Source organism: Molothrus ater, chromosome 9 (assembly GCF_012460135.2).
Source record: "Molothrus ater isolate BHLD 08-10-18 breed brown headed cowbird chromosome 9, BPBGC_Mater_1.1, whole genome shotgun sequence".
Lineage (NCBI taxonomy): Eukaryota > Metazoa > Chordata > Aves > Passeriformes > Icteridae > Molothrus > Molothrus ater.
Genome location: NC_050486.2, coordinates 30,615,719 through 30,638,506, shown reverse-complemented (window position 1 = coordinate 30,638,506; position 22,788 = coordinate 30,615,719). Strand labels below are relative to the sequence as shown.

General features: G+C 53.4%; 2 protein-coding genes across 2 annotated transcripts; both read left to right on the top strand.

Moving 5' to 3' along the window:
* Positions 1-656: 656 nt before the first annotated feature.
* On the top strand, positions 657-10,881 carry ZRANB2 (zinc finger RANBP2-type containing 2). Its single transcript, XM_036387733.2, has 10 exons — positions 657-784; positions 1,066-1,118; positions 1,304-1,412; positions 2,754-2,836; positions 3,722-3,798; positions 4,102-4,239; positions 5,024-5,196; positions 7,165-7,251; positions 8,602-8,766; positions 9,285-10,881. Exons 1-10 carry the CDS (start codon positions 729-731, stop codon positions 9,346-9,348), a joined length of 1,005 nt encoding a protein of 334 aa, XP_036243626.1. The 5' UTR covers positions 657-728; the 3' UTR covers positions 9,349-10,881.
* Positions 10,882-11,776: 895 nt separating this feature from the next.
* On the top strand, positions 11,777-18,413 carry PTGER3 (prostaglandin E receptor 3). The gene is made up of 2 exons (XM_036387847.2): positions 11,777-12,589; positions 17,896-18,413. Exons 1-2 carry the CDS (start codon positions 11,777-11,779, stop codon positions 18,175-18,177), a joined length of 1,095 nt encoding a protein of 364 aa, XP_036243740.2. The 3' UTR covers positions 18,178-18,413.
* Positions 18,414-22,788: the final 4,375 nt, after the last annotated feature.

Here is a 22,788-nt window from a genome sequence, read left to right as displayed (position 1 = left end):
TGGCCTTGGGCACTGCCAGGGATCCAGGGGCAGCCGCAGCTGCTCTGGGAATTCTATTCCAGGGCCTGCCCACCCTCACACAGCCTCACCCTGTCCTGCTCCCATTCCCTTTTCCCATGTTCCTTTCCTGTTCCCTTTTCCATTTTCCTTTCCCATTCACTTTTCCCTTTTTCTCTTTTCCCCTTTTCCCCTTTCCATTTTCTCTTTCCTTTTTCCCTTTCCCCTTTCCTTTTTCCCTTTCCCTTTTTCGCCTTTTCCCTTTTCCATTTTCCCTTTCCCTTTTTTCCTTTTTCCTTTCCCTTTTTCTTTCCCTTTTCCCGTTCCCCTTTCTTTTTCCCATTCCCCTTCCTTTTTCCCTGTCCTTTTCCCTTCTTCCTTTTTCTTTTTCTTTTTCTTTTTCTTTTTCTTTTTCTTTTTCTTTTTCTTTTTCTTTTTCTTTTTCTTTTTCTTTTTCTTTTTCTTTTTCTTTTTTTTTCTCTATTTTTTTCTCTTTTTCTTGCGCTTTTTCTTTTCGCGCCCCCCGCCCTCCCCTCCGCCAGGGGGCGCTCGCGCCCCGCTCCCCGCCCTTCCCCTCACCGTGCGGCCGAGGCGTCCGCGGCGCTGCCTGAGCGGAAGGTGCGCGGGCGGGGCGGGGGCAGGGCGCAGGCGCGCGGCGGGCAGCCCGCGCGGCGCAGGGCCCGGGTCCTGCGTGTGGCGGCGGCGCTCGGCCCGGCCCGGCTCGGCCCGAGATGGCGACCAAGAACTTCCGCGTGAGCGACGGCGACTGGATCTGCCCCGACAAGAAGTGAGGGCACGGCTGGGAGCGGGAGCGGGGCGGGGAGCGGGGCGCGGCCAGCGGCAGTGCGGCCGGGGAGCGAGGCAGGGAGCGGGAGCGGGGCTCCGGGAGCCGCGGCCGCCGGCTCGGGGGGCACGGGGCCCGGCCTCAGGGAGCTGGCTCTCGGCGTGGGACCGAGCCGGGGTAAATCGCGGCGCTCGGCTCGGGGTGAGCCCCCGGCGCCGGAGCCCCGCGCTGCGCGGGTTCCGGCCCCGGTTAATGCCGGCCCTCGTGCTCTGCTCCGTGCCCAGGTGCGGGAACGTGAACTTCGCCAGGAGGACGAGCTGTAACAGATGCGGCAGAGGTGAGTTCTCGGCAGCACACACGCCTTGTCCCCTCGTCTCCTTGTGCCCCGTAAAACTGCTCTAAAAATTCCTGCCGAACCCGAAACTGTTTGAGAAGTCCACTTATTTTTGTTTAAAAGACCCTGAAATGTTCCGGTAAGTTCCGAGGCTGCCGTTTCAGGCGCTCTTGTGTCTCTCCCCGCAGAGAAGACGACGGAGGCCAAGATGATGAAGGCGGGGGGGACGGAGATCGGGAAGACGCTGGCCGAGAAGAGCCGGGGGCTGTTCAGCGCCAACGACTGGCAGTGCAAAACGTAGGCACCGACACACGGCTGCTGCCTCTGCCTGGGAACTCCCTGTGCTGCCGGGACAGCAGGGCTCCAGGGCGTGCTCTGGGAGCAGCACTCGTTTGATGCACATTAATTAATAGAGCAGCAGAAACGGCAGCACTGCCCAGGAAAAAGGCCAGGTTTGATAAGCTGGGACAGTGCCCAGGTTTGGAGGGAATGTGGAGATGGCACTGCCACCCCCATGGCATTGGGAGGTGCTGCCTTCCCTGGCAGGGTGGGCAGGCCCTGGCACGGGGTGCCCAGAGCAGCTGTGGCTGCCCCTGGATCCCTGGCAGTGCCCAAGGCCAGGCTGGACATTGGGGCTGGAGCTCCCTGGGGCAGTGGGAGGTGTCCCTGCCATGGCAGGGCTGGCACTGGGTGGGCTGTGATGTCCCTTCACACCCAAACCAGCTGTGGCTCTGGGATTCTTGGATGTGGCAGTTCCAGTGAGCACCTGGCCTGGCACCAGCAGCCCTTCCCTTGCAGGGCAGGGAAAGGAGCTGGGAAGGGGCTGGAGCCCTGGGAGAGCTGAGGGAGCTGGGAAAGGACCCTTCTGTGCAGCTGTGCTCCTGGCCCTGCTCCTGCCCATTGATTTGACATCTTCCCCACATCTGTCCAGTGCTATCACCTTCCCCAGTGCTGTGTCCCCACCCTTGTATTCTCAGTCTGAAGAGTAGCCTTTTAGCCCCAGTCTGAAGGATAACATTCCCAATCCAAGGATTATCTTTTATTCCCAGTCTGAAGGGTAAGGTTTTATTCCCATCTGAAAGATAAGGTTTTATTCCCTTCTGAAGGATATTTAATCCCCAGTCTTAGGGATAAGGTTTTATTCCCATCTGAAGGATGTTTTATTCCCAGTGTGAGGGATGTCTTATTCCCATCTGAAGGATGTTTTATTCCCATCTGAAGGATGTTTTATTCCCAGTCTGAGGGATGTCTTATTCCCATCTGAAGGATGTTTTATTCCCATCTGAAGGATGTTTTATTCCCATCTGAAGGATGTTTTATTCCCATCTGAAGGATGTTTTATTCCCATCTGAAGGATGTTTTATTTCCATCTGAAGGATGTTTTATTCCCAGTCTGAGGGATGTCTTATTCCCATCTGAAGGATGTTTTATCCCCAGTGTGAGGGATGTTTAATCCCCAGTCTGAAGGGTAAGGTTTTATTCCCATCTGAAGGATGTTTTATTCCCAGTTTGTGGGATGTTTTATTCCCATCTGAAGGATGTTTTATTCCCATCTGAAGGATGTTTTATTCCCATCTGAAGGATGTTTAATCCCCAGTGTGAAGGGTAAGGTTTCCATGTCTCTGTGTCTCCCTGCAGCTGTGGCAATGTGAACTGGGCGCGGCGCTCAGAGTGTAACATGTGCAACACCCCCAAGTACGCCAAGCTGGAGGAGAGGACAGGTGAGCTGGGGGTGCCTGGCTGCTGGCGCTGCTGGCAGAAAGGGCTCTGGGAATCAGAGTGGGCATTCCTTGTGTTCCCTGAATGGGCACAGTTCGTACAAGGTGCAGGTTCTTGGCCCCAGCGAGTTTCAGTGCTGAGGGAAGTGGTGGCTCCGAGTGGGGAATTGGGGAATGTTCAGCCTAAGCTGCCCCTGTGTTGGGTTTTGATGTCAGGACTTTGGAAGCAATGTTTAATTAATCTGCAGAGGCCTCCCGTGGGCTGGCCACATACAGATAAGGCTGTTATCTGCTCAGGAGGGCTGGGGCTCAGTTTCAGCTCCCCTGAGGGAATGTGAGCCCAGAGGGAACTGGGGCAGGATCTCCTTACAGCTCCTGCACTCTCCCCTCTGCACCTGGGATCAGACAGGGAATGCACTGCAGGACTGGAGCCGGGCAGGGAATTTGGAGCACAGGGTGGAACACAAGGGCACAGAAATAAAGGAGCCTAGAGAACAGCACAGGGCTTATGATTCAAAAGGAAAAACAATATTTCAGTATTGAGTATTGGGAAAATAGTAAAGGATATTAAATAATGTAATCATATTTCATATAATTGTTATAATTGTAAATAATATATCCACGTATTTATTACTTAAATAACTTATTGAACTACTTAGTACTTAAATAAGTTGATAAATACTTTTAGTGTTCCTAATCCATTATTTTAATTGGATTTGTGAGAAACTGCATTTAATAAACGTGCGTGGGAACAATTCCTGTTCCTCCTGAGATCCTGTTACATCCTTATGGCAGATTTGTGATCCCCTGAGGGTTTCCAGAGCCCCTGTGGAGGTTTCTGTGCTGCAGGCAGCTGAAGGCATTGTGTTGTTTTGCCCCTTTCTCAAGGCTATGGAGGAGGATTCAATGAGCGGGAGAACGTGGAATACATAGAGCGGGAGGAGTCCGACGGGGAGTATGATGAGGTAAGGGAGGGCAGGGATTGCTCTGGGGAGACTCTTGTGTTGTTTAAGGATATCCCATAAAATTGAAATGCAGAATGCTCAGATTCCCATTCATCTCTGTGGAGGTTCATTGTCCCCAAGACAAGCATCTCTTTAAAAGTTCCTTGTTGCTAATTAATGTTCCATAGTGCTCCCCCTTCCCTTGGGTCAAGATCCTATTTAAAATTGATGATTATTTGTTTTCTTATAGAAGTGTTACCAAAATTACAGTTGGTGATTGTTTTTCATTAAATCCTGTTCTAATCCTGGCACAAAATTCCTCAGTTTGGGCGCAAAAAGAAAAAGTACCGGGGGAAGCCAGTGGGCCCTGCCTCCATCCTGAAGGAAGTGGAAGATAAAGAGTCTGAGGGGGAGGATGAGGACGATGAGGATGAAGATCTCTCCAAGTATAAATTGGATGAGGTAGGATGGTGTGTTGTCTTGAAGCAGTTTTTAATCATGATTTCAGGGCTGCCCAGGAGCAGGGGAAGGGCTGGTCAGTGTTTTTCAGCTGCCTTTAGAGCAGAGCTCTGGCAATAATGGTGCCCAAAGCTGCTGGAAGAGATGTGCACAAGCTCTGCTTTGTTCTAAATACCTGCACTCAAAAATGGGCAGTTCCTTAAATCATCAGTGACAAGCCTGAGATCAGAACCTAGATCAGAACCCAGATGTTTATTTGAACCTGGATGTGTGGTTACCATGTATAGCAAGTGCTCTTGAGTTTTCTTCCTAGGCTTTTAAAACCACATCAGATTTATTTTTTATAAAATGAAATAAAATAATCTGAGAGGTTTTTTCCATCTTTTCTGAGCTATGTGAGTATCATTTATTGGATTTTCCACATCTTTGGGCAGCAGCCCTGCAGAGACGTGTGCAGATGGTGCTGTTTTACACAGCCATCACCAAACTTTGCATATGAGATCTGTCTCTGCAGAGTTGGGCTTTGCTTAGAGATTCTGAGGGTGAAAATTCATTTAAAGTAAGTGGTAAAAATGTGTCTGTGTGCTCATTAACTCCATTAAATAACGGGGGGTTTGGTTCAAAACCAATTTTCAGTCACTCTTTACTGCTTAAAATTGTGAGGTCTCATTACATTCCGTTCAGCTTTCAAAGGCTGGGAAAGAACATGAAGTAAAGTCCGAGATTAGTAAAAACTGAGGGGGAGCTCAAAGCATTGCCTGAGTCTTCTGTGTTGTGCCCGTGGCAGGATGAGGATGAAGATGATGCTGACCTGTCCAAGTACAACCTGGATGCCAGTGAGGAGGAGGACACCAACAAGAAGAAGAAGGCGCCGCGGCGCAGCCGCTCCAAGTCCCGCTCCTCCCACTCGCGCTCGTCCTCGCGCTCATCCTCTCACTCGAGCTCAAGGTCTAGGTCCAGGTAAACGGGTACAGGTCCAGGGTAACGCCAGGCAAAATGTCAGTATCTGACTTCCTTATTTACTTTGTTTGATTGCCTTACAGTTGTGTGATGATGTGAATAACTCTCCGTTTACAGAGGTGGTGATGCTCTGCCTGAGCTGCAGCAGGGAGGCTCTCTGGGGCTTGTTTCAGGGATTTAAGTTGGTGTTTGGTGAAATCCTTCAGACAGATGGAATAATGTAATTTATTTTCAGGCTTTCAGCTCGTTGGCCATGTGTGGTTCTGTTGTTGGACAGAGGGGGGCACTGCTGGAGTGGGAGGAGGTGGCAGAAGAGGCAGTGACAATGCAGCCCAGGCAGATTCAGGGAAAGGACAAGTGGGAATATCCTGGGAATAAAGACAAGAAACTTGAACTTGACTTAATGGCAAGTAACAAAGTTTTAAATGCAGTGGCAATGTTGTCAGAACCTTCCTATCCCTGGAACTGTCCTAGGCCAGGCTGGACAGGACTTGGAGCAGCCTGGTCCGGTGAAAGGTGTCCCTGCCCATGGAACAGTGAAATGAGATGAGCTTTAAGGTCCCTCCCAACACAAACCACTCTGGAATTCTCTAATAACACTGAGGGTTTATGGGGGACCTCATAAAGGTCTGCTGGGCAGGCTTAAGCTCTCACATTGCTATTTAAATTCAGTAATAAATGAACAGTTCAGTAAGTGCTTTGAAATTGGGTGATGTCAGTATTAGAGCTTTTGACCTCTTTATAGCTCATGCAAGGAGGATCCTGATTATTCAGAACAAGCTCCCAGGGTCACTTATTAAATCCACATCTGTAAAGTTCAAGTTTCTTCTAATCTTCCCAGCTTCATCATTGCCCGTCTGTGTTCTCAGTGCTGTCACTGCCCAAATTCTGCAGCCTCTGGCTTGGCTTCTCCCCATCACTGTTGGCTCTTGCTCCTGCTGCCTCTTCTGTTCCTCAGCCTCCCCTGCTTGCCACTGCTCAGAGCAGTGTGAGTGCTTGGCTGGAGGCTCCAAGGACACTCAATCTCACCCGCCCATAACTTTGGTCATTAATTCACAGATATTAACAGTGAAGTAGAAAGTAACTTGTCCTAACTGAGATTTCAACTTCCTCTTAAACTTTTTGCTTTTAGCTACAGATAATTGGAAATAGCAGTTGTCATTTGTGGATGCCTTTTTTTGTGGGTTTTAAAAAGGTTTAAATGTAATTTCCTAGCTAGGAAATGTTCATACTCCTATGTCTTGCCCAGTAAAATGAGAAAGTCATGGTAACAGAGACTGACAGCAAGTAGAATATATTTTACCTGAAAATATTATTAGAATTTGTTATTAGAATTTATTATTAGAATTTGTTTTCAGTGCTTTTGGTTCCAGTGGCTGCTGGAGCCTGCTGCCATTGTTAAATTCCTCTTGTGGTTTGTGCTTTAGAGAAAATCCATCAGTGAAAAACTGGGAAATAATTGTGGCCAGTTATAAGTTGTGTTGGATATGGCAGTATTTTAGCCCCAGATTAACCACTTAATTTATAATGCAGGGGAAAATCTTTATGAAAATTTGAAGATGATTGCAAAGTGCTTGTGAGAACTGGCTGGGGGAAAATTGAACTGGCCAATCCTAATGCTCTCATCTGCTCTGCCTCTGAAGGAAACTGATGGGTTTCCAGTTAAGGCACAAATTAAAGCATTGATTTCATTAAATAATGAACAGATAGGAAGTTATTTCTTTTTGCCAGATAACTGCAATCCTGTTTAATTGTTGTGCTTTGTTTTAGGAGCCATAATCTAAAGCTGCCTTTGTAATGTTTTTAATGCTGTGTAGAAGTGTCTGGTTTTAAGTGTGCTGGGGGCAGGAGGGGATTGGCATTTTAGGACTCAGACTGTGTTGCTGCCTCGTGTCTGCTGCTCTCAGGAGCAGTAACTCTGCTAAATGCAAGTCAGACACTGGAAAAAGATCTCCCGTGTTGTTGCAGGTCCCATTCCAGGAGTTCTTCCAGTTCCAGATCGAGATCCCGCTCCAGCTCCAGGGAACAGTCGCGGTCCCGTGGGTCCAAATCCAGGTGAATGCGGTACCAGCCTGTCCCTGCACAGACACAGGGCACAGGCTGCAGCTGCTCTGGCCCCACCGTAAGGCTGTGCTGCTCAGACAAACATTAACTGCTTTTTATCTTGGAAGTCAGACCTGCTGGGTCTCTGCAGGAGCTGAGTTCACTGAGGAGCTGAGGTTTTGGTGCGAGAGGTTAAGTCTGGCCTAAGCCGCACGAGCGGACGCCACCGAGCTGCAGTGGAGGAAGAAGGATTTGAGTGCATGGTTCCCTGCTGCAGGCATTTGGGCGCTTTTCCTGTTTCCACTGGGGCTGCTTGAGCTGGAGGAGCGTTAGAAATGCCGCTGTCCTTCTGGTTTTGTGTTCAGTGAGGATTCTGCATCTTCCACAAGACAGGGCAGCCGTTCCTGTATGAACCTGGGGGATCATAGGAAAATGTTGGTAGGAAATGGTGGGAGAAGCTGAGAGCAGAGGGATTTGTGTAGACCATCACTGAGCTGGGCAGGGAACAGGAACAAAAGCATGTTTGAGGTGTCTCCTTGCACAGGCATTCCATTGGCAGAACATTCCCTCTGTGATGGAGTGAAGGGCTGTCCCTTCTCCATGCATGCAGAGAATCCCAAAATTCTAAGTGAGGAAGCTTGGGTTGGGAAGAACAATGAAAAATAGTGCACCTCCCCCTGGGGGCAGGGACACGCTGTGGATTATCCTGTGGGGGTCAGCACAGGATGGAATCTATGCTTTTGGGAAGAGGAAAGGTGTCCCTGTGCCCCACCAGAGGGGCACTGTGTTCCAAGAGATGTTTTTATATATTCTGGCTCTATTCTGAGAGGTTTTTTTGCAGTATTTTGGTTGAGGAAGGTTTCAGTCTCTTCATAAATGTAGTTTGAGATCTGTAAATATAGCAGCTGGATTTGATACTGTTTGGTCAGATGAACATGCAGTGTGAAATGTCTGGTAGGATAAAGTGAACCATGGTAAATCAGCTTTAGATCTCTGGTTTCCAGGTTATTCTGATGTGTGAGTTTAACAGCTGAGGAAGATCCTTACAGAGGCAACTTCCCAGCAGCCTCTCAGTGCTTTTTTGCCAAAAAGGCTCATTTTGCTGAAGGCTGGGGAGAGCTTTCCAAACCATTGGTGGTCCGTTTATCAGGAAACACTACTTAGCAGAATTTCTTGGGCAAGCTGCCCTGGCAGTAGCAGTGTTCTTGGCAGAGTAAGTATGGAAGCCCCTGATGTTTATTTTGCATACCCTTGGAGAAAACAGAGTAGTGAATGTTGATGAAAACTGTCTCTGCTTGTTCTGTCTTTGTGCCTTCTCCATGATCCCAGAATTAAATGTGGTTTATTTCTCAATCAATAAAGATCCAGCTCCAGGTCCTACAGGGGGTCTTCCACCCCAAGGAAAAGATCTTGCTCCAGCTCTCGCTCCTCGTCTTCCCCCGAGAGAGGCAAGAAGCGAAGCCGCTCTAGATCCTCTTCCTCTGGTGATCGCAAAAAAAGGCGCTCGAGATCACGGTCACCCGAAAGGTTTGGGTTTATGTAGAATAAGAATGGCTGTATTGAGATGTGTGATGGTTTATTGTAGTTATCCAAGGACTGAGATTCACTGGGAAGCTATTGAATCCGAGCAGTTATTCTCATAGTAAAAGTAGTTTCCTCACTTGCCCTACTCTTACTTTTGTTAACCCCTCTGTAATTGCTTTTTTTTGATAATTTTCCCCCCTCCAATGAAAGTCCTCCTGGTAGGAGCATGTTCTGTATAAAAACCTGGCTCACCCTTCTTTCAGTGTGTGACAGTATTAATGTGTTCATTACCGAATTACTTTCTTAAGCAAATACTGCATTGAAATAGAAACTGTATTTACTCTCAGTATTAAACTTAGACTTTTAGTGTTAAATTAGTTGCTTAAAGTTACTTGTATATTCTTGTAAGGCCCCCATGAGATATACTTGGCTTCCAGCTATGGTAGGATGCTGCTCAAAGTGGGTGCCAGGATGAATCTGAGCTCATTTCTGTGCATGCTTTCTCCATTTGTATCTTGCAGACGCCGCAGATCTTCCTCCGGATCCTCCCATTCTGGTTCCCGTACGAGTTCTAAAAAGAAATAATGTGTAAAAGCTCACACTTACAAAAACCCACCAAAATTCCAGTCAGTGCATGAGACATTTTTAAGAAGTTGGTGTCTTACTTGGTCAGAAGTGCTCAATCTGCTAGTAGAGGTGCATGTCTGTCCTGGCTTTCTGGCAAACTGCAGCTTTGTTCATCCATCACCCAAACCCGCAGTAGCATTTTAAGCCATAAACTCCCCGGCACAGGGGGAAGTTCTGTGGTGTGGGGGGGGTTTATTATTTTTCAAGATCAGTTCCTCCATTCCTGGCTCCCTCAGCTGGAGGAGCAGGTTGGGAATGCCCTGGCACAGCTCTTTGTGCGAGGAGGAAGCCGTGAGTTTTCCAGAGTGGGATGGAGCTCCCTTGGGACCACAGCAGGAGCAGGGCTGGGGGACCTGGGGCCAGCAGTGGGGCCTTGGGCTGAGCAGTTTTTGTTTTGCCACGTAGCAGTGCCAGTGCAGATGGACACCCCTCTCTAGCAGCTCAAACCCCCTGTCCATCATGATTCCAGAGGGAATTAGCCTCATTCCTGGCGAGGGAGGACATTTGCAGCCAGCACAGGGCTGTGGCTGTGGTGGTTTCCAGAGCCGGGACTCCGGGATCCCTCCTTCCAAACGGATCGGTTGGGATCTGCTCTTGGGCTGGAGGAGTATGGAACTGGCTCCTTGGAATCAAGGGAAGCTTCTGCAGGCCGCCTGTAAAATTTCCTTTGGGGCTGACTAAAATTTTCAAGGTATCTTAATTTTATTTTTCTTTAAAAATGAGAATGAATAAACTGTGGAGAAAGTTCTGGCATCTTCAACGTCTTCTTCATCGATCATACTTTTTCCCTTCAACACAATTTATGGCTTAAAATGCTTTATGGAATCCATTTGAGTATAAAACTTGGTCTCTCTTGAGCTCCGTTTGGTTAAGAAAGGTTTAAGTTTCTTCAGTGCCGTCACAAGGTAAGTATGGTAAGGAAAACTCTTCTTCTTAAGCAAGCAAAGAACCTTCATTTATTTCAGTAATAAAACTGCCAGATTTGCTGCTTGTTTTGATAAACTGCGCAGAAACAAACGGAGCAAAATCGAAAAACTCCATTCTGCTTTTTTTTCTCTTTTTTTTTTTCCTTTTTTTGAGCCACGTCTTTTGGACTGGTCTAGAAGCAAAATGTTTTTGGTGTAGAGGTATTTTGATAAATCTCTTTGCAGAAAAAAATGCAGTTTCTTCTTTAATGCTTTCTTTTCTCTCTAATTTCCATGCTAAATGTGTGTAGGTTGCACAAGAGCAGGTTAGTCTGTAACTGTGCCTCTGACTTCAACGTCCAACTAAACTGTAAAACCAGATCAAGTAGACGCTCTGTTGTTAGCCTTGGGTTTTCTTGTGCTTTGTATTCCAATTATTGCTGTACTTAACAGAGGGGAGGTTTTAAATTTAGCAACTGATAGGCCACAGGCAAAGCAGGAGGAGGATGGTTCATTTGGCTTAGAGAACGTGTAAGGCAAAATGATGCTGTAGACAAGTGTAAATAAAACCTGTGAGTCAACTGTGCTCGAGTGCTTTGTCTTGGGGACACTCAGGCTTCCCGCTGCCCTGCACTGGCCCTGGTCCCTGTCACCTGCACTGACCCTGTCACCTCCACCAACCCTGTCACCTCCACCAACCCTGGTCCCTGTCACCTGCACTGACCCTGTCACCTCCACCAACCCTGGTTCCTGTCACCTGTGCGGACCCTGGCCCTGTGAGTCAGCTCACCTGGTCCACCCACACATTCACATTGTTGCAATCCTTTAAGTCTTAAAAATAATTTTTAATTTCAACAGCAAAATACTTTATAAAACTTCCGGGTGTTTTCACAGAATCATGGAATATCTTGGGTTAGATGGGACCCACAGGGATCATTGATCCAGACCCCCCAGCAATCCCACCCTGGGCATCCCTGGCAGCATCCAAACTCGCCGGGAGCTCTGGCAGCCTCGGGGCCGTGCCCAGCACCCTTTGGGGGTAGAACCATTCCCAAAATCCACCCTGGCCCAGCCTGAGGCCGTTCCCTCTGCTCCTGCCCCTGTTCCCTGGAGCCCGACCCCCCCGGCTGTGCCCTCCTGGCAGGAGCTGTGCAGAGCCACAAGGGCCCCCTGAGCCTCCTTTGCTCCAGGCTCAGCCCCTGCCCAGCTCCCTCAGCCCCTCCTGGGGCTCCAGCCCCTGCCCAGCTCCGTTCCCTGCCCAGCCCGGCTCCCGCTCCGTCCCCTCGGGCTCTGCCCGCTCTCGCTCCCGCTCCGCCTCTGCCGGCCCCGGGGCGGGTCCCGTCCCTCCCTCACATAAAGCGGCGGCGCGGCGCTGCCGCCTCCGTCCCCGCTGTGTGTCCGGTGCCTGCGGGCTCTGCCGGATCCGTGCCCGCTCCGTGCCCGCTCCGTGCCCGCTCCATGCGGGCTCTGCCGGCTCCGGGATGAGCCCGTGGCAGCAGCGCCCGCCCAACGCCAGCGCGGCCGGCGGGCCGGGCCCGCGGGGGAACGGCACGGGCCGGGCGGCGGAGCGCGGCAGCGCCGTGTCCGTGGCCATCCCGCTGACCATGATGCTGACGGGCGTCGCGGGCAATGCCCTGGCCATGCTGCTCGTGTCCCGCAGCTACCGCGCCAAGGGCAGCCGCAGGAAGCGCTCGTTCCTGCTGTGCATCGGCTCCCTGGCGCTCACCGACATGCTGGGCCAGCTGCTCACCAGCCCCGTCGTCATCTCCGTGTACCTGTCGGGCCGGCCCTGGGCGGCCATGGACCCCTCGGGCCGCCTCTGCGACTTCTTCGGCTTCAGCATGACGGTGTTCGGGCTGTGCCCGCTGCTGATCGCCAGCGCCATGGCGGTGGAGCGGGCGCTGGCCATCCGCGCCCCGCACTGGTACGCCAGCCACATGAGCCCGCGGGCCACCGAGCGCGGCCTGGCCGCCATCTGGGCCGCCGGCGTGGCCTTCGCGCTGCTGCCGCTGGCCGGGCTGGGCCGCTACGCGCTGCAGTGGCCCGGCACCTGGTGCTTCATCAGCACGGCCGGCGGCAGCGCCTTCGCCGCCGCCTTCGCCGCGCTGGGGCTGCTGTCCCTCGTGGTGACCGGCGCCTGCAACCTGGCCACCATCGAGGCGCTGGTGTCGCGCTGCCGCGCCAAGGCCGGCGCGGCGCAGCCCGGCTCGCGCTGGGGCCGCATCGCCACCGAGACGCTGCTGCAGCTGCTGGGCATCATGTGCGTGCTCTCGGCATGCTGGGCACCGCTGCTGGTAGGTGAGCCCCGGGCTGCCCTCGGCGTCCTCGGGGGCGGGAGCCAGCGGGGCCGGCACGGGGGGGCTCCGGGGACATCCATGGACAGCGGGGATGGGGACAGGGACAGGGTGCAGAGCATGGGATGGGTGTAGGAGAGGAGCTGGGAGAGGCCCCAGAGGGGGACATCCATGGACAGCCCCTCGGGAGGACAGCAGGAACAGGGACAGGGACAGGGGTGCAGAGCATGGAATGGGTGTACGAGAGGAGGCCAGCGGGAATGGGGACAGGGACAGGGGTGCAGAGCATGGGATGGGTGTACGAGAGGAGGCCAGCGGGAATGGGGACAGGGACAGGGGCGCAGAGCATGGGATGGGTGTAGGAGAGGAGCTGGGAGAGGCCCCAGAGGGGGACATCCATGGACAGCCCCTCGGGAGGACAGCGGGGACAGGGACAGGGACAGGGACAGGGGCGCAGAGCATGGGATGGGTGTAGGAGAGGAGCTGAGAGAGGCCCCAGAGGGGGACATCCATGGGCAGCCCCTCGGGAGGACAGTGGGGACAGGGACAGGGACAGGGGTGCAGAGCGTGGGATGGGTGTAGGAGAGGAGGACAGTGGGAATGGGGACAGGGACGGGGCGCAGAGCATGGGATGGGTGTAGGAGAGGAGGACAGAGGGAATGGGGACAGGGACTGGTGCAGAGCATGGGATGGGTGTAGGAGAGGAGCTGGGAGAGGCCCCAGAGGGGGACATCCATGGACAGACCCACGGGAGGACAGCGGGGATGGGGACAGGGACAGGGACACGGGTGCAGAGCATGGGATGGGTGTAGGAGAGGAGGACAGCGGGAATGGGGACAGGGACAGGGACAGGGGTGCCGAGTGTGGTACGGGTGTAGCAGAGGAGCTGGCAGAGGCCCCAGAGGAGAGCCGAGTGCAGGGAAAGCAGCTGCAGGAACCGCAGATAAAAGGAGGAGAACAAGGCTCTTGTGCAGAGAGAAAAGGGGGATGTGGGGAGAGGCTCTGGGAGCAGGACACTGCAGCTGGATGGGATTTAGGGGGTTTTGTTTGCTCCCACCTTGCAGCAAAACTTCCGTCGGTGTTTTATGAGAAAACGCGCAAGCTGTGACTCTGTGAGTGCCTTGTGGCTGGCAGCCCGCTGTGTTTGATTTACAGCAGCCTTCAGGGCTTGTCCAGCCTGGTCTTTAAGGATCTTTGCATTGCTTTCCACTATTTTCTTATTCCTTCCTTAAGAACCCCTCCTGGTGATGTAGGAGTGGGGGAGGCAGAATGCACATCCCTGCTGTGTGGGACCAGGGCACACCCGGGGGTCTGGAATCCCAAAAGGCTGGGTTGTTCTATCAAGGACTAGTAGGATTTTTGGAAAATTTGTTCTTGGGCTCTCTGAGCAGGATGGGCTGAAGCTGGTTGAGGAAATGCTGAGGTTATGTGAAAGGCTCTTTCTGGCTGGAGAAGGAGTTTTCTTCGTGTCCTGTCACCCCTGAGGGTTCCACCAGCCTTGCAGCTTGAGAGGAGAGCCCTGAGGTGGGGGAAGCGTTTCCTCCTCCCTCATAACCAGGTGAACCAGTGAGGAACATGGATTCCGCTTGGTGGTTTGGTGCCCTGGGCATTTCTGTGGTTTCAGAGGCAGGAGTCAAGCCACAGGCACGAGGGATTTCAGCAGCACTTCCCTTCCCTTGGTGGCAGCAGCAACACTTGGAGGTGTGGAACAACTTCTGTGGGGTTCTCACAATCCAGACTCATGGCTGCGGGGTTATTTTTACAATTACCTCCATTTTTATACATAAACCTCCATTTAAATGCTCCCCAACATGCTCTGTACACCCCTGAGGTGTAGGTCAGGAACTACAGACGAGACTTTTGGAGAAGTGAGCACGGAGAATGCAAACGCCTTTTCAGTGAAAGCCAGCTCATAGCAATCATTTAACCCGTAGCTGCAGCACTCAGCAGTTGTAAGAAACAGCTGAAATGGAAATCTGGCACTTGACAGGGGAGGTTTTTTTGTTTCTGTGTTTTTTTTAAAGACATCTGAGTTTTGTAACTGAGAACTAATGGATCCTGGCAGCTGCTGCTGTGAGGTAAACAACACCCTCGCCACACACAGTATTTTTAGAGCTGATCTGTTGATGTAAACGACAAAATCAAATGTGATTTAGCAGCAGAGGGAAAGCTCTGACATCGTGGCTGTGCTCTGGAGGGCTCCTTGCAGTGTCCTGCGCGTCTGGCTCTCGGCTGCCTTGGGAAGGAGGGAGGAGAGCAGACAGGGCAGGAATTGTTCCCTTTCTCCGAGCACACAGGAGGACTCACAGGGAGCACCTGGGAGAACACCCCGCTCCAGGCTGGCCTGGTTGGTTTGCAGTTCACACTGACCCGTTTGTTTGGAGCCCGTTCTGACAGGACTCAGGGAATGGCTTCCCAGAGGCAGGGTTAGAGGGGATATTGGAAGGAATTCCTGGCACAGGGTGCCCACAGCAGCTGTGGCTGCCCCTGGGTCCCTGGCCAGGCTGGACACTGGGGCTGGGAGCAGCCTGGGACAGTGGGAGGTGTCCCTGCCATGGCAGGGGTGGAATGGGATGGGATTTAAGGTCCCTCCATTCCCAAACCAGTCTGGGATTCTGGGATAGCCCCTGAGCTGGAGAGAAGCAGATAAATGACCCCGAGGTGAAACGGAGCAAGTTTGATTTCACAGAAACGCTGCTGCAGCACAACTTAGAATTATAATAATAATTTTGGAGTTCCAGCTACAAAATTATTCCTTCCCAGAGTTGTTCCCAAGTTATTTAAAGCTAAAATGCTCAGAAGTTCTTCTGCTCTTCCTGTTAAAATACTTCTGCTGCTTATCCCTCCTGGCAGACAGAAATTACAGACGTATAAAACCACACTCATGATAACAGTAAAGTTTTGGCTGCTCTTGTTGAATAAATCCAATCATCAGCATTTTGAGCCAAATTTTTAATGGCATGAATTATGTTGACTTTATTCCACCTGATGTTGTTCCTCTGCCTTGTGCAGGCTTTTAATCCATTTAGAAGACCAATACAGGCCATGATAAACAACCTCTAATGATATCAAACAAACAAAATTTCCAGTAGAGCAGCTGTTGGCCCAACAACTACTCCAATAAAGGGATATTACGTAATAAAACCAGAAAAGAGCAGCAGTTGTGTGCTTGGGAAATGTATTTTTATTAGCCTGGTGGTTTTGGAGCTCCATCTGAAAAAGAGATGGCAGAGTCTGGACAGGGCCAGTGTGTGAAGAGCCAGGGAAGTGGTCAGGTTCTGGCAGTGTGGGTCTGGTGCTCTGGTGGCTCCTGATGTGCTCTGGGTCTGTGTCCATGTTTTTACAAAGCTCTACATCCCTGTTTTCACAAGGCTCTATCTGTGGCCACTTCGGTCAATGAAATGTCGTGGGTAGAATCCTCAGCTGCTTCTGTTTAAAGAAACAAAAACAATCCTGTGCTGTCCACGCCGCCCTGCCCTCCAGACTCAGCCCAGGCTTTCCAAGGTCAACACATGGTTATTGATCTGGCACCCAGAATATCCCTTTGAGTGGAAAAATCCTCCCTGGAGCCTCTGCTCCCGGCCACCGTGGCTCCGGCTGTCCCAGCCCGCGGGGACAGCAGCAGCCCAGCTGTGACCTTTGTGGTGACACAGCTCTGAGGAGCCTTCCTGTGGGATTGCAGGTTGGCCTGCCTCTCTCCAGGGGCCAGGACTGGCAGTGATTCCCAGCGGGTCTGCTCCCTCGGCCTCTTCCCAGCAGTTTTGGGCCTGGCTGCCGGTTTATCTGGGGCTGGAAGGGCTGGGAGTGCTGGGCAGAGCTGGGCGTGCATCCATCACTGTGGCTCTGGGAGCACACACAGCAGGATGGACAGACAGCCCCACTGGGAGCACACACAGCAGGATGGACAGACAGACCCACTGGGAGCACACACAGCAGGATGGACAGACAGACCCATTGGGAGCACACACAGCAGGATGGACAGACAGACAGACCCCACTGGGAGCACACACAGCAGGATGGACAGACAGACCCCACTGGGAGCACACACAGCAGGATGGACAGACAGCCCCACTGGGAGCACACACAGCAGGATGGACAGCCCTGTTCCACAGGGATCCCAGGCAGCACACTCGGACAGCTGGGGCCTCCAAGTCATGTCCAGGAAAGATTTGTGAGCAGAAAAAGAATCTGTTGAGGAAAACCAGGTGTTCAGGAGCTGTCCCACAGAGTCCCTTACAGGCTGGGGTTGGGAGGGACCTTAAACTCATCCAGTTCCACAGGCAGGGACACCTTCCACCATCCCCGGCTGCCCCAAGCCCTGTCTGGGGCACTGCAGGGATGCAGGGGCAGCCCCAGCCTGCCGTGTGGCAGTGCCACAGCTGTGGTGACACGCAGCCAGCAGCCCTCACTGTGTCCCCTGTCGCTGTCCCCCCCAGGTGACCATGCTGCAGATGGTGTTGGAGCATATGGAATATTAATCCCAATATTTCGGGGTGGGACGTGCCTGGCCGTGTCTGGCCCTTGCTGCTGGACCAAAGGCAGCAGCTGTGGTGTTTCACCTCAGAGACACCTTTGGCCGGCTGGGTGCTGCAGCTGGGCACTGGGAACAAATCCAGGCACAGCAGGAACTCAGTTTACCTCTGGTGGAAAAGGTTCAGGCAACAGTGAAGAGAAAGGAGAGGATTCTATGGTAGAGTTTTAATCCAGAGTTTATTCCAGGCTGACAGACTCTGAATGTGGTAACAGCTCCCAACAGAATCCCGGCCTCATGGTCCCGTGTCCTTTTAAGCCTGGGGACAGGGGAAGGGACAAAGGGACAGGTGAGGACCAACCAGGTGTGAGGAGGGGAAGGCTCAAGGGATAAAGACACTGGGACAGGCCAATGAGCCCGGAGCTGAGGGGCATCTTTGGAACTTCTGCCAACCACACCACGAGCCTGCTGGAATGTTAAGATTGATGGGCAGCTCTTAGCAGGAGGGCAAAGGGGAAAGGAAAGGTTGGCACACCTGAGGGGTTGGGATAGGTGAGACAGGAAATCACATTGCAACAGGAGCCCATAGCCGGGCCCCAGTCCCTGTCTGAGGCACTGCAGGAATGCCAGGGCAGCCCCAGCCTGCTCTGTGGTGACCCTCAGCCCTGACCGTGTCCCTGTCGCTGTCCCCCCAGGTGACCATGCTGCGGATGGTGTCGGAGCCCATAGCCAGGCCCCAATCCCTGTCTGGGGCACTGCAGGGATGCAGGGGCAGCCCCAGCCTGCTCTGTGGTGACCCGCAGCCCTCACTGTGTCCCTGTCGCTGTCCCCCCAGGTGACCATGCTGCGGATGGTGTCGGAGCACGCGGCCGGGCCGTGCCGGGGCTGGCAGCGCTGGGAGCCGCGCAGGGAGTGCAACCTGCCGCTGACGGCCGTGCGCCTGGCCTCGCTCAACCAGATCCTGGACCCCTGGGTGTACCTGCTGCTGCGCCGCATCCTGCTGCGCAAGTGCCGCCAGGCCGCCGGCGCCGTGTCACACTGCTCCAACGCCGCCGAGTGCCGGGACAGGGACAGCGCTCTCACCCTGTCCCGGGAGACCCGCCGCACCGCCGCCTGAGGGGTGCTCACAATGGCCTGGGGACAGCACCGCGGCCTGAGGACACTGCAGTGGCCTGGGTGACATCCCACAGTGGCCTGGGGACACCACCGCGGCCTGGGGACACCGCAGTGGCCCAGGGGACACTGCACTGCGGCCTGAGAGACATCCCACAATGGCCTGGGGCAGCACCGCGGCCTGGGGACACCACAGTGGCCTGGGGGACATCCCACAGTGGCCTGGGGACAGCACCGTGGCCTGGGGACAGCACCGCGGCCTGGGGACACTGCAGTGGCCTGGGGGACATCCCACAATGGCCTGGGGACAGCACCGCGGCCTGGGGACAGCACCGCGGCCTGGGGACAGCACCGCGGCCTGGGGACACTGCAGTGGCCTAGGGGACATCCCACAGCAGCCTGATGGATGCTGCACAATGGTCTGGGGACAGCACCGCGGCCTGGGGACACTGCAGTGGCCTAGGGGACATCCCACAGCAGCCTGATGGATGCTGCACAATGGTCTGGGGACAGCACCGCGGCCTGGGGACACTGCAGTGGCCTGGGGGACGCTGCACTGCGGCCTGAGAGACATCCCACAATGGCCTGGGGACACCACAGTGGCTCTGCAGTGGCCTAAGGGGCACTGCACCATGGCCTGAGGGACACTGCACAATGACCCAAGGAGACATCCCACAATGGCCTGGGGACACCACAGTGGCCTGGGGGACATCCCACAATGGTCTGAGGGACATCTCACAGTGGCCTGAGGGACACTACAGTGGCTTGAGGGACACTGCACAATGGTCTGAGGGACACTCCACAATGTCCTGAGGGGACATTCCCAGAGCTACAGGAGCTGCAGCCACCTGGAAACCCTCCTGGGAATCTGCTCCATGCTGGCACCCCCTCACTGTGTCACTGTTGGACCCAGAGTTCCAAATTCTTCCTGCAGGGTGCCAAAAGTGCTGGGATACAGCAGGACAGGACAGGACAGGACACTCCATGGTCACTGGTGGCTGAGCTGCACAACGGGATGGGGACATCCCATGGTCCCTGCAGAACGAGATAAGGACATTCCACGGTCACTGCAGACAGGATGAGGACATCCCATGGCCACTGCCACTCCTGGCTGAGCTGCAGAATGGGATGAGGACATCCCATGGTCACTGCAGACAGGATGAGGACATCCCATGGTCCTGAAAACAGGACAAGGACATCCCATGGCCACTGCCACTCCTGGCTGAGCTGCAGAACGGGATGAGGACATCCCATGGTCACTGCACAACAGGACGAGGACATCCCATGGTCACTGCCACTCGTGGCTGAGATGAAAGTCTTGTGGGCTTGAAGTAGAGCCTGTGGGGGCCTCTCTTGCTTTAAGGTGGAAAAAATTGCTTTCCTGACAGCCAGCAGATTCTAGAGAAGGAATTACTGGGGGGACTCACTCCTGGGAATGTTTAATACTAACATTACCTCCTTCAGAGAGTCCTTCCTCCTCTTTTCTGGAGGGGCAAGGGGAGACAGGGAGAAAAACCACAGGAATAAGAAAGAAAAAAGAAATTTGATTGGGTTTCAGTGCCTTAAAGCTGAGCAGGGGTGGTGGCAGTGATGGAACATCCATCCCTTCCAGGAACTGAAGGCAGCACGAGTCTCCTGAGTCACAGATGTGTCCTGATAAGCACTCGTCCGTCCGTGTGGCAGCTGAGGGCAGCTTGAGGAGGATTAGCACTGGGGCAAGGGGAGAAACCCCTGATTTTTCCCCGTGGAATGCCCAGACAGGCTGGAATTGCTGGAATTGCTGCTTGCACAGCACCCTCAGAGCTGCTGGGGGCAGAGGAGCTGGAGCAGAGGCTGCTGCTCATTCTCCTGGGGTCAGGGGCACCAGCAGCAGCAAATGCTGTGTGAGCAATGGGGATGGCACTCTGTTCCTGCAGTGCCCCACAGAGTGCCCAGAGCAGCATCCCAAAGAGTTCAGCTCCTCCAAAAACACAAATGTGGCAGCTCTGGGAGGTTTTAAACTGCTGCAGACTGGAAGCAGGGGGTGGGAGTGTGTGAATTTGTCAGGTCTTTTCCCAAAGAAACTTCCATGGTTTAGTTACAAACTCAGTTCCAATCCACTTGTGCCACATCTGAGGCTTATTTTTTAAAAAGCTGTGTCTTAATGCATTTTCTTCACCCTTTTGTAGCTGACAGCCTCTGACATGTCTCCTGTTTTGTGGCCTTTGGGGTGAAGTTAAATGCAAATACAATAAAATGCATCTGATATTCCATGTGCCAGGCACTGTGGAATTCAGGGGTCTTACAGGCAAATGAAGTCCTGCATCTGTGAGGAATTTCTTGCACAAAACCTTTGTTTTACTCTATTTAATTTGTTTATAAAAGTACCTCCTCAGCGAAGAACCTGTGCCTTCATTTTTGTTCTGCATTGTCTGATTCTTGTCCACGTAAATCTGATTTTATCCAGGTGATGTCTGAGTCCAGCCTAAAAGCCAAGGTTTAGCTTTAATTGAAGACCCAGCCTAAAACTAATGGATTAAATGCCTTTTTTAGTTAGAGTTGCTGGACCCTGCTCTGTGCTGAGCTACTCCTGGGTGTAACAACTGCAGGTTCATCCGTGCTTCAGTTCCTGGGTGGTGCTTTAAGGGAAAATACGGGCTCTTTCTGCTTTAAAAAGCGCCTTGCTGGAGTCAGACTGTCTTGTTGGAATGACTTGGGGCTGGAAAAAGCCTGTGTTGTGCAGAGGATCCCTTTTGTTCCCTCTGTGTACTTTTCCTTTGGGAAGGAGCTCAGCAGAGCCGCTCACTTGTGAAATATGTCGGGATGACCTCAGCCGCCTGCATCAGCCCTGGCCGGCAAATTCCTGGCTCTGGGATTGTCTGGGGTCAGGCTGGGATGGAGGGCAGTTCTGGGAGGAAGAGGCAATCCACCCTGTGAGCTGCTCCTTTACAGCAGGAGCAGGGTGCTGTGTCTCTGAGCACCATGGATCCCGCACGGAAAACCGGGAATGTGACATTGGGAAGGCTTCTTCAGCACATTCAGGGCAGCTGGTTCTTAATACAGGCATGGTTTCACTCCAGTTCACATAAAACAATGCCTTTTGTCATGAATATTCAGTGTTTGGGGTGGGCACTTCTGCCCCTCCGTGCTGGGGTAAAAGGAAGAAGCTACTTCATCAAAATGGGAAGGGATGGGAGCTTTACCCAAATGGGAAGGGATGGGATCTTTACCCAAGTGGGAAGGGATGGGAGCTTTACCCAAATGGGAAGGGATGGGAGCCTTACCCAAATGGGAAGGGATGGGAGCCTTACCCAAATGGGAAGGGATGGGAGCTTTACCCAAGTGGGAAGGGATGGGAGCTTTACCCAAATGGGAAGGGATGGGAGCTTTACCCAGGTGGGAAGGGATGGAACTTTACCCAAGTGGGAAGGGATGGGAGCTTTACCCAAATGGGAAGGGATGGGAGCCTTACCCAAATGGGAAGGGATGGGAGCTTTACCCAAATGGGAAGGGATGGGAGCCTTACCCAGGTGGGAAGGGATGGGAGCTTTACCCAAATGGGAAGGGATGGGAGCTTTACCCAGGTGGGAAGGGATGGGAGCTTTACCCAGGTGGGAAGGGATGGGAGCTTTACCCAAATGGGAAGGGATGGAGCTTTACCCAGGTGGGAAGGGATGGGAGTTTCCTGTTTGTTTCCAGGAGAGGAGGAGTGGGAGCTGTGCCCTCCAGCCACGGCTCTGTGAGGGGCTGCCCTTCCTAAACCTGATCCAAGGAGCTGAAGTGCCCCTGGGAGTTTCCATTCCCACGTCCATGGCACGGGAAGCTGTGTTAGAGGCGGGTTTCTTTAACGATGCCGTTTCAGCTTGCTCTCTCTGTGTTGTTCCTCCAGCCGCTGCACGTTGGGAGCTGCAGGGCACAGAGGGTGCCCCTGGAGCTGATGCTGTGCCTGCAAGCTGCCCATGTGTGTCCCAAAGCCGAGCGTGCTGGACCGGGGAGGATAAAAACAGGAGTGACCCTGGCGTGTGCTGGGTTTCTGCAGGAGCTGCTGGGTGGGGCCAGAGCAGATCTTATCTGCCCCGTGATCCAGGAACTGCCTGTGGGAGCTGCTCTGCTGGGAATTCCAGCCCAGGGATCCATGGGGAGCACAGCACCTTGACCCCAAACCAGCCAGGGATCCATGGGGAGCACAGCACCTGCACCCCAATCCCAAACCCAGCCCAGGGATCCATGGGGAGCACAGCACCTGCACCCCAAACCAGCCAGGGATCCATGGGGAGCACAGCACCTGCACCCCGACCCCAAACCAGCCAGGGATCCATGGGGAGCACAGCACCTGCACCCCAATCCCAAACCAGCCAGGGATCCATGGGGAGCACAGCACCTGCACCTTGACCCCAAACCCAGCTCAGGGATCCATGGGGAGCACAGCACCTGCACCCCAAACCAGCCAGGGATCCATGGGGAGCACAGCACCTGCACCCCGACCCCAAACCCAGCCCAGGGATCCATGGGGAGCACAGCACCTGCACCCCGACCCCAAACCCAGCACAGGGATCCATGGAGAGCACAGCACCTGCACCCCAAACCAGCCAGGGATCCATGGGGAGCACAGCACCTGCACCCCGACCCCAAACCA